The sequence below is a fragment of the Malaya genurostris genome, chromosome 2 (assembly GCF_030247185.1).
Source record: "Malaya genurostris strain Urasoe2022 chromosome 2, Malgen_1.1, whole genome shotgun sequence".
NCBI classification, from domain to species: domain Eukaryota; kingdom Metazoa; phylum Arthropoda; class Insecta; order Diptera; family Culicidae; genus Malaya; species Malaya genurostris.
In genome coordinates this window covers 190,974,239-190,989,878 of record NC_080571.1, presented here as the reverse complement: position 1 = coordinate 190,989,878, position 15,640 = coordinate 190,974,239, and the positions used below count along the sequence as shown (strand labels likewise).

Sequence of the window (15,640 nt, the reverse complement as noted above, 5' to 3'; positions counted from 1 at the left end):
GCATGTGAAAGATTAATTCAATCAACCTTTCACTACACACCTTCCGAGCAAGCACCATAAAGTACAGCGGTAGAATACATTTTCGTCCGCAGCTGTAAAGTACTTTTTCATCCGCAGTAGAGTACATTTTTGTCCGCAGTAGAATACTTTTTTTCCTTGGCGGTAGGAAGCTACAGTACATTTTTGAAATCTACGGGAGTTTCAAGCAGCAGTACAAGGCCGTACCATCAAGAAACGGTAGAATGAAGTAGAGCAAAATTTGTTTCTACCTGTACCGTTCTGATCGTCGCTGGTACTCTCTCTGCAGTAAATGTACCATCAAGCAGTTGTAGCAGGCTGTAGAATTTTGAATGTGTAGAACGTACAAGGATAAATGTATTCTACCGCTACCGTTTGCATCCCTGGTTATAACCTTTCCGGACGATTTTACAATAAATTCATTTAAGCAACCAGAAAAGTTATCGATTTATTTTTGTTATTTATTGTCTGTAAAAGTAATGATTTTGAAATAAAACTCCACGATTATTTAAAATAATATTTTTATTTGCAATAAAATTGATTGATAGTAAGAACATGATTGACTTGTACACTAAAAATCTGCAGCAAAGTATGCAGATGATCAAGTTCTGCATTGCAATATAGTTACAGAGATTTGTTGGTTTCCATTTCCATAGCAATCCTCGAAAAAGATGCTTTTTTTAAAAAAAAATCAGATTTGATCCATTCCAAGAGTATGCAGTAGATTCATAGTAGAATGAAAACCTTCTGGTCAAATTTTGACCATTTTTCATTCTACTGATCAAATCTGAGGTTTTTTTTAAAGCGTCGTCATTCATTTCAATTCAGTTCTTTGGCTCGATTTTCTATTAAACATAAAGGTCGGAGGTCGGAGCATTCTCCTCTTATCAAACTAATTGTTTAAGATAGTAGATACAAATAAAATACTGATCCGATATCCGGATTCAGAGAGGTTTTGAATTCATTAGATCAGGGGACAATATACAATCCTAGAAAAATAGAATTGGCCACAAGAATTGTCTATCTAAAGGAGAAATTGCCCTTACATTATGTAAATTCTAAGTCTACTACAGACTCTTACCAAATACAAATTATTTGTATTTGCTCTTACTTCACTGAATACTTACCAAAGTACATTGACACCAAGTTTTCCAATATTTCCATCGAGCACCATTCTTAATCACTGATTTCGTATCAACACCACAATACGTATTAAATAAAAACCTTAATCGTATTACCGACGACACGACCAGGCACTCCGAAGAAAAATCTGAACAAAAAGTGTTCGTGAGTGATTTACCGCCAGTTACCATAAATATAGCGACCCCTCGATAATCATGAAAATAATCTTCTTGAGCAACACTGTTTAAGTTGCTATGAGCTAGTTACCAAGGAGCGCCAAAATAAATAAACAAATCATTTGAGAAAGTTGTCAAACTTTTATATAAATTTAAATTTTGTTTCAACGTTCTTTTTAGATTTCGCCAACCACAATAGTACAATAACCAAATCTGGTACTAGAAGTAGTGTTGCGACAGAAAGGCGTCATCCTATATCATTCACAGCTACCCATTAGCTTTATCTGCAGTGTAGTCATCTAACTCATCCATGATGATGGTCTTTCTTTTTAGAAATATCCAGTCGAGTTTCCGAAACAAATCACTTTTGCTTAACATACTGTCAACCAACCCGGAAGTTAGTACCAGTCTTCACGAAATGAAAATGAGACTTCATTGTTAAATTGTATCCGACACTCTTTACATTCGACTACTTCAACAAGTTCCAGCAGCCTTACGGTAGACCGTAGTTACAGTCTGTTTTCTGTTTGAGACACAAATAATCAAATTATTTGAAGGAGACCTGTTTGCACTGGAGGCTTTCGATGTGCACTTCAAAACCTATAATTTCGATCAGATCTAATATACTGAGAAATTTGATTCCCGTGCTGTTCAAGTGCCTTTCATATTCATCGAAGTATACACGCACTTTGCGGAGACCTCAAATCACTGAGAGTAGAAGTAGAGTAGTTTCCAAAATATAACAGGGCATTGTTTCACAACATATATGCTTATTAGCGGAGAGGGTTGAACGATTTGGAATAAGGGGCGAATTGAAATGGTTTTACTTTAGAAAGTCATTAGAAAATAACAAATATGCTTTCAATACTAAATTCTGATAATCGGACTGATAAAAAGTTTCGCAATGACGGATTGAATGACTGCAAAACTTAACATCATTGAAAAACTCATTTACATAGCAGATAGTCATTATAGATCTAAGTATGGTTACGTTGAACTATTTAATAAACATCCACGAATATTAAATTGTCTGAAAGTCATTTTTAATATGTTCGAGCACCAGCAAGCCTTAACGAAGACCTCTATCCGATTAAACTAAATGACAATACCACTCGAGGCAGTTTGTTTTGTTTACATTTCCCAAGTCTCCAATATGCAGTAACCAAGGTTATGGTAACTGTTATTTAAAATCAATAATCTATCAACTTGTGTTGCCAGTTTCAATAGTTTCTCAGGCGATTTCGTTTTGACATTACCAGTTACTGAGGGGTAGTTAAATTTGCGATACAGTTTCGATAGACGAGTGGCAGGTCGTGTCGTCGGTATTACTTCGGTTAAGAAACGCGTTTTGTTTACATTCTGTCATTGACTTTTCTGACAAGTTATCCAAAAATATTTTAACAATTGGAGGAAACGCACTGATAAATAAAATCATGCTATGTTATTTTTCCTTCAACATTGCGAATCATCAAAGTTTCATTCAAATTTCGAAAGAAGAAATTCTTCTGTGTTCGATTGTATGAAACACTGCAAAATGAAAATAATACATGCATGGAAACATTTTTGTTACGGGAATATCATACAACAAATTCATTTCGATTTTAGCAAACTTACATACACTTGTAACTCAATTCCATATATTTATGAAAATCATATGAATGATGGAAGAAAATCAGAAGAAATGAGTATAAAACTCATTTTTCGCTCATCATAGATTTATTCGAACTGTTCTATAATTCATTATTAGGAATAAACTCTTCTCATGGATTAAAATGACAATGGGTAACATACATTCAGTCTGATTAATGATGATTAACACACAGTTTACTAACATTTCAAATGTAACTGACAGCCATATAATATATGAATGGTAATCACACATATAAGAAGTAAAACTTATTGAAAATTGATCATATGATCATGCAGATAGTTCTATCATTCAATAGTCGGAATTCTCAGTTATATATCGCATTGAATAAAGTTTCATTCAAAATGCGGCTGGCGTTTTCTTTCAGTGTACTGACATATCGTACAATACACGCTTAGAAAAAGTTACTCAAAGTTTGAGTACTAGTTACTCATTTTCAAATGATACATGGAAACGTCAAAAATTGAGTAGTTATCATCAATGATATTGAGTAACTCCTACTCTAAATTTGAGTTTAACGCAATAACTCGTTTTTTTTGTTACTATTCGCAAGATCAGTCTAAAAGTTGTAATAACTATTTGTAGCAACAGGTTGTATATTTTGTTAGTGAGATCGCGTATTTCGAGGGTGAGTCACTCAACACAATCGGTGTTGTGTCTGCAAAAACCGGAATGATAAACTCCGTGTTGTGCTTTAGAATGAAACCGAATATGCTCAAATGTCATTTATGAGGAATAAGTGTATGATTGGCGCCTGAGCAAATTTGCTTTCACCACTTGATATAGCATTGAGTTCAATTACCTAATATTTTAATACAATACACTCAGAAAATGAGCAATGTTTTGCAAATTTGGTATATGTGAAATAAAATTTCACTCAAAATTTGAGTGATAGTTACTCTATTTTTGGTACATGTACAAATAAAGTATTACTCAGTAAATGAGTAGATTTTAACCAAATATCGTTTCCAGTGGAAGAACTCAAATTTGAGTAACTTCGGAGTTACTCTAAATTAGAGTTGTTCCACTTTTTCTGTAGATGAGTGAGATCTTACTCATTTTTGAGTAACTATTTTTAAGCGTGTAGGCCCTTGCGGATGTTACAAAATGTAATGCTCATCGCCAGGGATGTCAGGTTTCCAGGTTAATCTGTGTATCACACGTTTTGAATTTTCTGCACAGATTTAAAAAATGACACAGATTTTCAAAGATTTCTGAAAATGATCACAGATTTCCACAGATTCTTGAATAAATCACAGATTTTTACAGATTTTGGCAATCGAGCACAGTTTAGCACCAAAAAGTGCAGAGTGGTTGAGGAAAACGGTACAGCGTGTTCGTAGTGAGAGTTGCTCACTAAATTGAATTCGATCTGCTATAATGGTACGGAAAATGGGTAGTGAGCCCTTTTTTTTGCTCACCAAATTGATTTTGAACTGGTATTGGAGTACGGAGAACGGTCACAGATTTTCACAGACAGGTTTTGTGTTTGATCACAGATTTTTGAAAAAATGACCTGGCATCCCTGCTCATCGCTCGGCTCTGCAGTAGTCGATATAATCTTGGGAGCTTAATCTGCAAAATCATGCAAAATGTGCTTGAATTCAATGCTCAACTCGCAAAATCAGTATCGTCACTAAATCGATGTTTGATTTTTCGAGATAGATATTGTACAGATTTTTCCGCTAAATACAGATTTTCGAGGGAGCTCTGATGGCAACTCTGATCGAAATTGACAGTAGCCTATACTTCATATGAGTAGAAGAGACTATTGAAATGGATGGAGATGCTTACTAATTACGTTTGCCAAGTTTCATTAAAATTCTTAAATTACTAAACAAATCAGTTTGCTCATTGAAATAAACATAAAACATAGGATTTTTAAAGTGATATACGATTTTAATAGAAATATTCGAAAGCAGCTAGCTCTGCATCATGCGTGTGTCGAAAAATAAGTTCTAAATTTCTAATATTAAAAACTGCCAAACGAATATTAGCTTGCCGTTCAATGTGTATCTAAATTATTTATTTTGACAAATTCGCAATATGGGGTAAGATAATGTTATTTATATACTGTAAGATAACGTTATAATCTGAAAGTGGAAGTAACATGTTTTCATATATGCACTTCCAGCAGATTAGGATTTGTAAAATGTCGCTACTCCCAGTTTGAAATTACAAAGATGCTATTCGAATAACTACTGTATATAACAAAATGTTATATTTTTGCTAATTATCACTAAAAATATATTCTTTGGAAACATTAATTCTTCAATATAATCATATTTTTGTTTACTGTAACAATCATATTCTTCATAACATTGAGTAGTGTTTCGTACGCTCTAGTTATTAAATTTCACAAAGTTGTATGATATGATTAGTGGAAATAATAGTTATTTTATATTCTTTGCTGTCCTTTAGAAACTCGAATAAATTTTGACAGGTATCTTATATAAGTTGAAATGTGATCATTTTGATCAGTAATAAAAATATACTACATTTTGTTTTGCTGAGCAATGATGAAATTTATATTGTTTAACTGTCTTTTTTAGGGAACAGCCAATTTTTTCCTGTAACGCTCATGTGTTTCATATTGATCCTAAAACGAAAAGGACATGGATAACAGCTAGCTCGAAAGCTATATCAGTTAGTTTTTTTTATGATTCATCTAGAAATTTATACCGTATTATCAGCGTTGAAGGGAGTAAGGTAAGTAGTAAAATTATATCAAACTAATTAGAAATTAATTTTAAAGTAAATTAGGGCCACAAAGAACATTTACTTCAAGTAATAAATTGCTGTCGAATATTACGGACAAAATACGTTCCTAAGCTTATTGATTTATTTGTAACGGGATCCTGTTTGCAAACTTTTTTGACATTTATTATTTTTACTGCCCACCAAACAAAAATGTTTTAAATTCTGCGACAATTCTAAGGTACGAAATAAAGAACAAAATTTGATTTCTCCCCAAGATTAAAATAAAATGTTAAATTTTTATCCAATCGAGAAACCGTCTAGATTAAGCTTAAGCGTCGGCAATAGAAACGCAACAAAATCTCATACTGTCCTGCGGGTGAATAGAAAGAAGATCAGATTGATAGAAGAAAGGTTAGGTTAATTGGGTTAATGTTTGCAAACGGAATTAGATCACCAGAGTGAAACTGAAATTTCATCACATCGGGAGCAGTTCAATCGAAATGACATTTTCCCGGATTGGAGAAAGTTGCATTATCGCCTCAAATTTATTTGATTGTTTAAAAAAGCCGGCTGACCATCAGTACGTTAGATCAGTACTTTCGCTAACGATCATTTAGCATACAGGTGCTCTTGCCCTGGCTGGTTTGCCAGTCAGCGTGTATTATAGCGTTGTCCAGGTTTTTGGTTCAATGCATAGGGCGCTGGCCTTACAAGCCATTTGTCGCATGTTCGAGTCCCGACCTGAAAGAATTCTTAGTGTCAGCAGGATCGTAGTGCTAGCCATACAATGATTCTGTACGCTATGAATTGGCTGCGAAGTCTATTGAAACAGAATTTCAAATTCCACAAAAGGAATGTATAATGGCAGGACTTTGCTTTTTCGCTGTGAAGGTTGAAGTAGATAAGTAGAGTATAGATAAATTGCTGTTATCTGTTGGCGAGATATATCATAGGGACGCTGTGTCACTAAAACCGTGCCTTTCTTAACCATGCCAGTTAAGAGGAAAATGTGTTTTGATTTTGTTACCACTGTATGTTCCTTTTAATGTGGAACACATTTTTGTTTTCTATATAGGGGTGCAAATTAGAAACTCAAGAAAAATACACGTAGAAATGTGGTCCGGTTTTGAACAATTACATCTCAGTCAATTTTGTATCAATTATTAATATTATGTCACCATTTGATTGGAAATATTTCTACGTATTTGTTTGAATGTTCATAGCCATGTATTTTTAATTGTATATCATTGAAATGTTGATTAATAGCTAGCAGTGCCCTATTTTACCTGCAAAAAAATCTCCGGCATACCGGATTTCCCTGCCATAGTCGACGGTTTTGAAGGAGTAAGCGATATATCAAAGGGAAAGCATCGCTCTGATTGGTCAATCGATGCAAAAGCGAAGCTGTTGGAAGCACGCGAAGCTATAAATAGAAGCAAAATTATAGCTAACGTTTCAGTCTTAGGGGCTGTCCATAAAAGACGTCACGCTTTTTTTGACGATTTTTGTCTCCCCATCCCCCCTTTGTCACAAATTGTCACAGAAGCAAAGATCCCCCACCCCCCCTATGTCACATGTCACGAATTCAAAATAAATAAAATTCATCTCGATACATTCTCAATATGTATGACAAACCATACAAATATGAGGGAAAATCGATTTATTACATGCTGTCATTAGATTAAAAAATATCCCTAAAACTACAAAATGATCGGAAATATTTTATTAATATCAATTATATAAATTAATAAAAGTATTTGGTTGGAATTGATGAAACATTTAAATCATCTGTTTTATTCTTCCTAGGGGTACACAGATATATTATTGTTTTAAGTAAAGAATAATATCTCCTTAGTGTGGCATACATAACAGGGCTGAGAAAATAAAGAACAAAACCTCATCAAAACGAGATCACTGCCGGAGAATCTTTTCATGATCAGTTGATCAGTGAATTTTAAATCACATCGATCAATATCGGTACTGATCTTCCGTCACAATGGGTAATGATTTTGAGCCAAAATGATTCTTGATTTATGTAAGTTCAATCATTGGATGATTCGATAAGCTTTGATGTTGGTGGAGGAAAATCACATATGATCAAGATAAGACATGACATGATCTACGTCTGAAATCGTTGATCTCCCGCCCTTTTTCCAACGGAGTACAATTGAATAAACTGCATCAGAATCAGATAAGAGAAATTCTTATGATATACTATTAAGAAGAAGCTTTTACATCAACAAATACACGTTTTCCTATAGAACGTTTATTGTAGAGATTTTTTCAGGAAATAGGGCAAAGCAGTAATATAATTAGGTATTTCAAAAATGCGTTCATTGAAAATATTGGACGTCACATTCCAAAAACCTCCCTCCCTCCCCCCTGTCACAAAAGGTCACGTTTTATGAAACACCCCCCTCCCCCTTGCGGCGTGACGTCTTTTATGGACAGCCCCTTACGCGTAGCTTGCTAGAGGTAGGTTGTTGCCAGACAGCAAGACAAAAAGTGCCATAAAACGATTTGAAGCTTTAACTGGTATGCTCTGATCTTGTGTCATGCAAGATCGGATGAAATTCCATGTTATGTCGTTTCACCTGAGAAATTGACAACTACCCCAGGGTAAATTTTGAGTGCATAAGATTAATTTCTAATTTATATGAGATGAATTCGATTGATGATGCGATAAAGTTTATCGCTTCAACCGAAATCACAGAAGGATAGTAATGGTAGAGAAACGCTATAAAAATAACTGCTTGCATACAAAACTTGAACACAAGTTTGGCGAAGAGAACCTATAATTTCGATATCCGTATCGCAAGCATGAGCAAACATATAATTGCATACATTTGGGCTATTGATGTAATTTCGTCGGCTACAAAACAAACACAAATCACAACAAATAGAGTCTATATTCTAGGTTTGCGAGTTCGGTGTTGGTTCCTAATAAAGATCAATCTAAGCAGACTCTCGTTCATTTGCGGATTCAAAAGTGTAACGATTAATTAAAAATGTCGATCATTATAAATTTTGGTTGCCTTGTTCCACAAGGTTGGCTCGATCAACCGCATGGGGCTGATCCTTGTAGTTTTTGCACAAAGATGAAAATAAAACACGCGTTACTTTGATTAAACGATTTTCTCGTTTCATTACGCGGTCAAATTTCCATGCAACTTTGTTTTCTCTGCTTTTGCCACGAATAATCCAACAGGTTAGTGGTCCAAGTGCAGGAATCGTGAAATCGGCGATTGATGTGCGAATTTTTTTATTATTCGAAAGTTAGCGGTTCGAGAATCTCGATTATGTACAGTTCGCGAAGAAGAAGATTGCGGAAGTCGGAAAATTTTCGATAGTCTATAGGTCGGGAACGATAATTATGGAATTTGGAAATTCCAGATGGAAAGGTTTCTGACAGGGGGGAAATACGTGATTGGAGATGAGAAACCAGAACCGGTCACAAGTAGGCGGACAATAAAGCACAGGCAACCATCGCTCTGTGTATCGATCAAAGCCAGTAGGTTTTAAGGTTCAAAGAAAGTGGAAAGAGAGCTGTTTGGGATACATTGAAGACTAACGTCGACAGCAACATCACAGCTTTCTTGGTTGATTCGTCTATGCGATGCAAAATCGGATGAATCCGAAGATTTGGAAAAGCATTTACCTGACATGGATTTTCTGTTTGAATGCGTAGAAGGTGCTTGGTTCGAGCTGTCAGAAAAATTAAAAATTGCGATGGTTTTGCGCAGTATGCCCGAATCATACCATTTTCATGCTTCTGTTCTAGAAGCACGGCCGGGTGCAGATATTACTACGAAACTAATCCGATCGAAAAATCCAGGAATACCACAAGCGGAAGAAGCGTTGCGTTGTGATAAAAAACGAATGAGTTTTGAAGATACAAAAGGTAAATAAAGAAAAAGAATGCTCCTTTTGCCACAAACCAGGACACTTCAAGAAAAATTGCAAGAAATGGCTGGGAATAAAAAAGATAGTGATTGCGAGCAATCCGGAAGCAAGCCCGGAAATAGCGCTCAGACAACCAAAAGCAAAGCAAGCAACGGGTGAAAGTTCGCTCTGTTTCTCAGCGATTGAGAAAAATGAACTCATGTGCACGGCGGTAAAAACGAATCTATTGGACAATCAATCGACAGCGGTGCATATGAGCAATGATGAAAGTTTTTCGATAAAATCGACATGTCAGCGACCACGTCGGTGCTGATGGCTAACGAGAGCGGTGCGAAATCGTGCAGGTACAGTAACGGTACTGTGACGGGTGTAAATCGCGCGGGTAAGTCGGCTAAAATCCAGCTTGAAAACGTTCTCTATGTGTCGGACTTGGAAAGCGGTTTGCTCTCAGTAAGCAAGGTCGCTGAGGGTTCTAGTGTCATAAAGCCAGACTTGTTGCTCAAAGTTATGCTCAGCGCTTTGGCGAAGATTTTGCGCCAGTTGCTATTCAACAGACTTTTCGAGTGCTGTTGGCTAATCATCGTAAACTAATACCGTTTTCGTTTTAGAATCTACACTCGGGCGACTCTGACTCCGAGTAAAACGAACACGTGGTACGAGCTCTAAACAACAAATCATAAACATAAATAAACAAACTCGCATGGATGCGTGGTGCGACCCGAGAAAATTTTCAGAGCGTAACTATGCGATTGAAGTCCGATCTAGAGTGACCCCAGGTTGCTAAAACAAACTCATCAAGAGTTGTTTTGGCGACTCTGGGTCAGCTCTCGGGCTGCTCTGATCAATAAACGAAAACTTTATGAAAGTGAATCATATCGATGTTAAGAACGCCTACTAGAACGGGAATTTGGAAGAAGAAATGCGACAACCTCCAGGATATGCTGTGAAGGGAAAGGACGAGTATGTTTGCAAATTGAATCGTAGCCTGTATGGATTGAAACAGGCGGCAAGAATTTAAAATAATATTACTGAAGTTGGGCTTTATGCAGTCACAATCAGATGTTTGCTTATTTTCGAAACAGTTGGAAGACAATGAATGGCTCTACCTACCCGTTTACGTGGACGACATGATCGTGGTTTGCAAGGATCAACTTAATTGTCTTGTACGAAAGCTGAACGAGAAATTTGAGATTACATCTCTAGGTGAAGTTCGACATTTCTTCGTGAGAAATGATGACGATGGAGTGTTTCGTCTCAGTCAACAAGCTTTCATACGGGAGAATGCGCAACGTTTTGGTCTTGATCAAGCTAAGGAGAGCGGATATTCTCTGGACGCGAACTATTTGAAACAGTAGGATAGTGTACCTTTACTAGATAACATCCAGTACCACAGTTTGGTTCGAGCGTTCCTGTACGTTACGACCAACACTCATCCAGATATAGCAGCGGCAGTATCAAATTTGGGTAGAAAAACGAAGAATCCGACACAGCGAGATTGGGTGGAACTGAAAAGAACCGTGCGGTACTTTTCTTTTTATTAAATATTACAATATATTTTTAGGCACACTGCTTTAGCAGATGTCAAGGTTATTTTCTAATCTTAATTAACGACTAACTAAAAACTAGAATAGTATCATTAGAATATGTCATCTCAGATTCAGACAGTGGTCGATGAATTGAATATGCTGGTTTTTCGACTGGAGCGTTCTTCCGTGGGCGGTAATGGTGATGTTACGGAAGAGAATGAAAAAGAAAGTAAATATTGTGGAAACGGGATAAAAAGGGGATGTGGGAACAAAATGTCTGAAAACGACAGCGATCTAATTAGTTGCCATCGGGATGGAGAAGAGACAGGGAAGGGGGAACGAAAAAGTTAGTGACAAAAAAAAGATCTTCTTAGTTCCAATGAAGATGGTGGATAGGGACGGGGATCGAGAGAATCGGGCGGATGTTAGTGTCGAACCTGTAGGTGGAGATTATACTTTCTGAGCGAAGAATAACACATTACACTTGGATATTAATGTGTTTAAGGTACTGGTGTATGAGAAGCATATATAAACTATCCCGACTCGCCAACACATCCCGAACCGGAACCTCAGGCGGTCTACTTCGGGCCCTAAGGGATTCCAGTAGCTTCGACCTGGCGTCACGATACTCTACGCACGACCACACGACATGCTCGATGTCCTGATAACCGTCGCCACAGGTGCAGAGACCGCTCTCCGCAAGCCCAACACGCCGAAGATGTGTTGGAAAAAGTGTAGTGATTTGACATGAGCCGCGACATAACACGAATGAAATCGCGACTCACGTTCATCCCCCTGAACCAAGGTTTCGTCGATACCCTAGGGATAATGGATCGTCCCAGTTCGCCATTGCTCCATGAAGTTTGCCAACTTTCGATAGTTTTCTGACGAGAGATATTGAAAAATTCATTGAAGCAGATTGGTCTTTCATAAATATCACCTTCTAATGCGCCCACCTTAGCCAATGAGTCTGCCTTTTCATTTCCCGGAATAGAACAATGCGAAGGGACCCAGACTAACGATATTGAATAAGACCGTTCAGATAAAGTTCGCAAGTGTTCCCGTATTTCTCCAGGAAATATGGGGGATACTTTTCTGGTTTCATTGCCCGGAGAGCTTCTATTGAGCTTAGACTGTCCGTGACAATGAAGTAATGGTCTTTGGGCAAGGTTTCAATGATCTCGAGGGTGCACTGAATAGCTGCTAATTCTGTGACGTAAACTGAAGCCGGATCACTGAGTTTGTACGAAGCGGTGATGTTCTTATTTAAGATGCCGAAGTCTGTGGACCTGTTGATGTTTGATCCGTCAGTGTAAAACACCTTTTCACAGTTGAATGTTCTAAATTTATTATGAAAGATATTAGGGGCCACTTGAGGGCGTATGTGATCCGGAATTCCACGAATCTCTTCTCTCATGGATGTGTCGAAAAACACAGTAGAATCGGAAGTATCCAAGAAATGAGCACGGTTGGAAACAAACGAAGAAGAATTAATATTCTGAGCCATGTAATCAAAATACAAGGACATAAAACGGGTCTGAGAATTGAGCTCGACAAGCCTTTCGAAGTTTTCAATCACCATCGGATTCAAGATGTCGCATCGGATTAACAATCGATATGAGAGATCCCAGAATCGATTTTTCAATGGTAAGGCGTCCGCGAGCACTTCGAGACTCATCGTATGAGTCGACTGCATGCAACCTAAGGCAATACGCAAACAACGATACTGAATTCTTTCCAATTTATTGAAATGGGTGTTCGCGGTGGATCGGAAGCAGAAGCATCTCTGCTGGCATTTCTGTTTCAGATACCTAACATGACATCCCCAGGTGCCTTTGGAATCGAACCAGACCCCGAGATATTTGAATGTGAAGACCAGAGCTATGGTTTCATGTTAAGTTGAAGCTTTAGTTGTGCTGGTTCTCGCTTCCTTTAAAAATACAACCAGCTCAGTTTTCTCCGTAGAGAACTCGATACCCATTTGAAGAGCCCATGTCCACAAGTTGTCGAGGGTATCTTGCAATGGTCCTTGGATATCGGCAACTTTGGGTCCTATAAAAGACACAACGCTGTCGTCGGCAAGTTGTCTTAGCGTGCAGGATGTGTTGATACATTCATCAATGTTGTTTACGTAAAAATTGTATAAAAGGAGACTTAAGCATGAGCCCTGAGGAAGACCCATGTAACTGAATCGTATTGTCAACAAATCACCATGCGCGAAATACATGTATTTCTCGTACAACAGATTATACAAAAAGTTATTCAGAATTGGTGAAAGACCATGCTTATGCAACTTCTCAGATAGGATGTTTAAGGAAACTGAGTCAAAAGCCCCCTTAATGTCTAAGAAAACTGATGCCATTTGTTCTTTACGAGTAAATGCCATTTGAATTTCGGTTGAGAGCAACGCAAGACAATCGTTCGTTCCTTTGCCCCTTTGTAAGTCATACGAAACATTGATTGTCTCCGATAGTCCTAGTCCGCAGGTGATTTAAATTACGATAGGTAGATGATCGCTACCGTGGGGATCAGGGATCACCTTCCACGTGCAGTCTAACCGTAGCGATGTCGAGCAAAGGAATAAGTCCATCGAACTTGGTTTTGCTGGTGGTGCAGGAATTCGTGTCATTTCTCCCGTATTCAAGATTGTCATATTGAAGTTTTCGCAGATATCATGGATCATAGCTGATCTGTTATCGTCGTGAAGACAGCCCCATACCGTACCGTGTGAGTTAAAATCTCCTAAAACTAACGTCGGTGCGGGAAGGAACTCTATGATATCACTGAGCCGCCGATGCCCAACCGAGGCTTTTGGGGGAATGTAGATGAAATCAATGCAAAGGTCCTTGCCTTTGATTGTAACATGACATGCGACAACTTCAATACCTGGTATCGAGGGAAGGTTAATGCGATAGAAAGAATAGCACTTTTTGATCCCCAAAAGTACTCCTCCATAGGGATCATCTCGATCCAGACGAATAATGTTAAAATCGTGGAAGTTTAAGGGTATTCCAGAAGTTAGCCAACTTTCGCACAATGCAGATGCGTCACATTTCAGATTATTTTGTAGAAATTTGAAAGGATCTATTTTTGCGATGATACTTTTACAATTCCACTGTATAACAGTGATTGTATCCGTGACATCGGTGGGTGACTTAGCCATCGAAGGATACGATCGCTGAAAGATGGGGTCATTTTGCAGTCAACTGCTTCAAGAATGTTTTAACTGTAGGACTAAAAGCCATTATCAGGCTTTTAAGATGTTCAGAAATATTGAAAGTAGACATGATCCAGTCCACAACATCAGAGAATTTAACAAACCCAGTATTTGGTAAATTTTCTGACTGATCTTTAGGGACTTTCTGGGGTTTTGATGTCCCAGGAAGTGATGTAAATTCTTGCTCGGAATTTTTTTTTCAAGGCCTGGAGCTTTTTTCTCCGGTTTTTTGCCATCACTAAAAGTTGTTGTAATTTTTTGAGACCTATCAGAGGACACCTTCGAACCCTTACTGGGCAGCTTTTGAGAAGCTAAAATGGACAACCGAAGATATACCCACAGACTAACAGACAGGACACTCAAATTAGATTCTTCAATCATTTTAACGGTCATTTTGAATATTCCTTTATTTGGGACAGTACTCACATGTGTCATGATGGCGCCACGTAACCCTATTAAAAACATCCTGTCTGTCATCTAGACTGTGTTTATTTTTTTTCATTTACCAACAGAGTTGCCATTTATACAGAATTACCTGTAATGTTTTGATTTGTATACGTCCATGTGAATTTCATGCAGGATACAGATTTAATACATATTGCCAAAACTATATACATAATTTTGCCTACTTCTCATCCTCCAACGCAATACAAAATCGAACCCGCTTTGTTACAATATTTACTTGCTTCTGGTCTGCCGCCACTTAATTTCGGGTGAAAACTATCAACACAATAAAAAATAGTCTAGATGAACAACGTTGAGTCAAATAAATGGTTACCTTCTAACATCGCGAAAAAGTTAAATATATTATCAACATAATCCAATAATTTATTGTGACGATTTATTTTCAAATATTTTGATGAAATCAGGCAACCCTGCAAGCAGCTGATCGGTGTTGACAAACGAGGGGAAACCAACTAGTAAAAAAAACTTTTACATGACACAAGGGGTGTACAGATAGTAAATAGTTCGCGCAGTACAATATAGGTGGAACTAGTGCATCACGAAAAATTATTTTTATAAGAAATTACTCATACTGTCATGTCCGTTAGTCTGTGATATACCTTCGAGGGGGTCATCATATTCGCTCTCGTCAGTTGCCAAAAAAGCGTATAGGTTTACTGGAGGCGTAGCACTCTTCAACATTTCAACAAAAGAACGCTTTCAATGTTGCTTAAGTGAACGCCTCATCTTATCCTGGCGCAATTTGTCCGCGGGACAATCAGAGAAGTCATGCGGTCCTTACCGTAGAGACACTTTTCATTGTCTCCGCTGCAGGAGTTATCCGCATGACTTCCTTCAAACTTCATACGCCGGAATTTGTTGCAAC

At 37.6% G+C, this 15,640-nt stretch overlaps 1 protein-coding gene across 2 annotated transcripts in view; it reads left to right on the top strand.

The window, feature by feature from the left end:
* The first annotated feature begins 4,709 nt into the window (after window positions 1-4,709).
* Window positions 4,710-15,640, top strand: part of LOC131432881 (homer protein homolog 2) — a 73,040-nt gene continuing 62,109 nt past the window's right edge. Inside the window, exons 1-2 of one of the 2 annotated variants that reach the window (XM_058599441.1) lie at window positions 4,710-5,015; window positions 5,517-5,673. In XM_058599441.1, the coding sequence (XP_058455424.1) occupies window positions 5,011-5,015; window positions 5,517-5,673 (162 nt within the window). In that variant the 5' untranslated portion in view covers window positions 4,710-5,010. The remainder of the gene's footprint in view (window positions 5,016-5,516; window positions 5,674-15,640) is intronic. The other variant, XM_058599440.1, reaches the window with a different exon arrangement.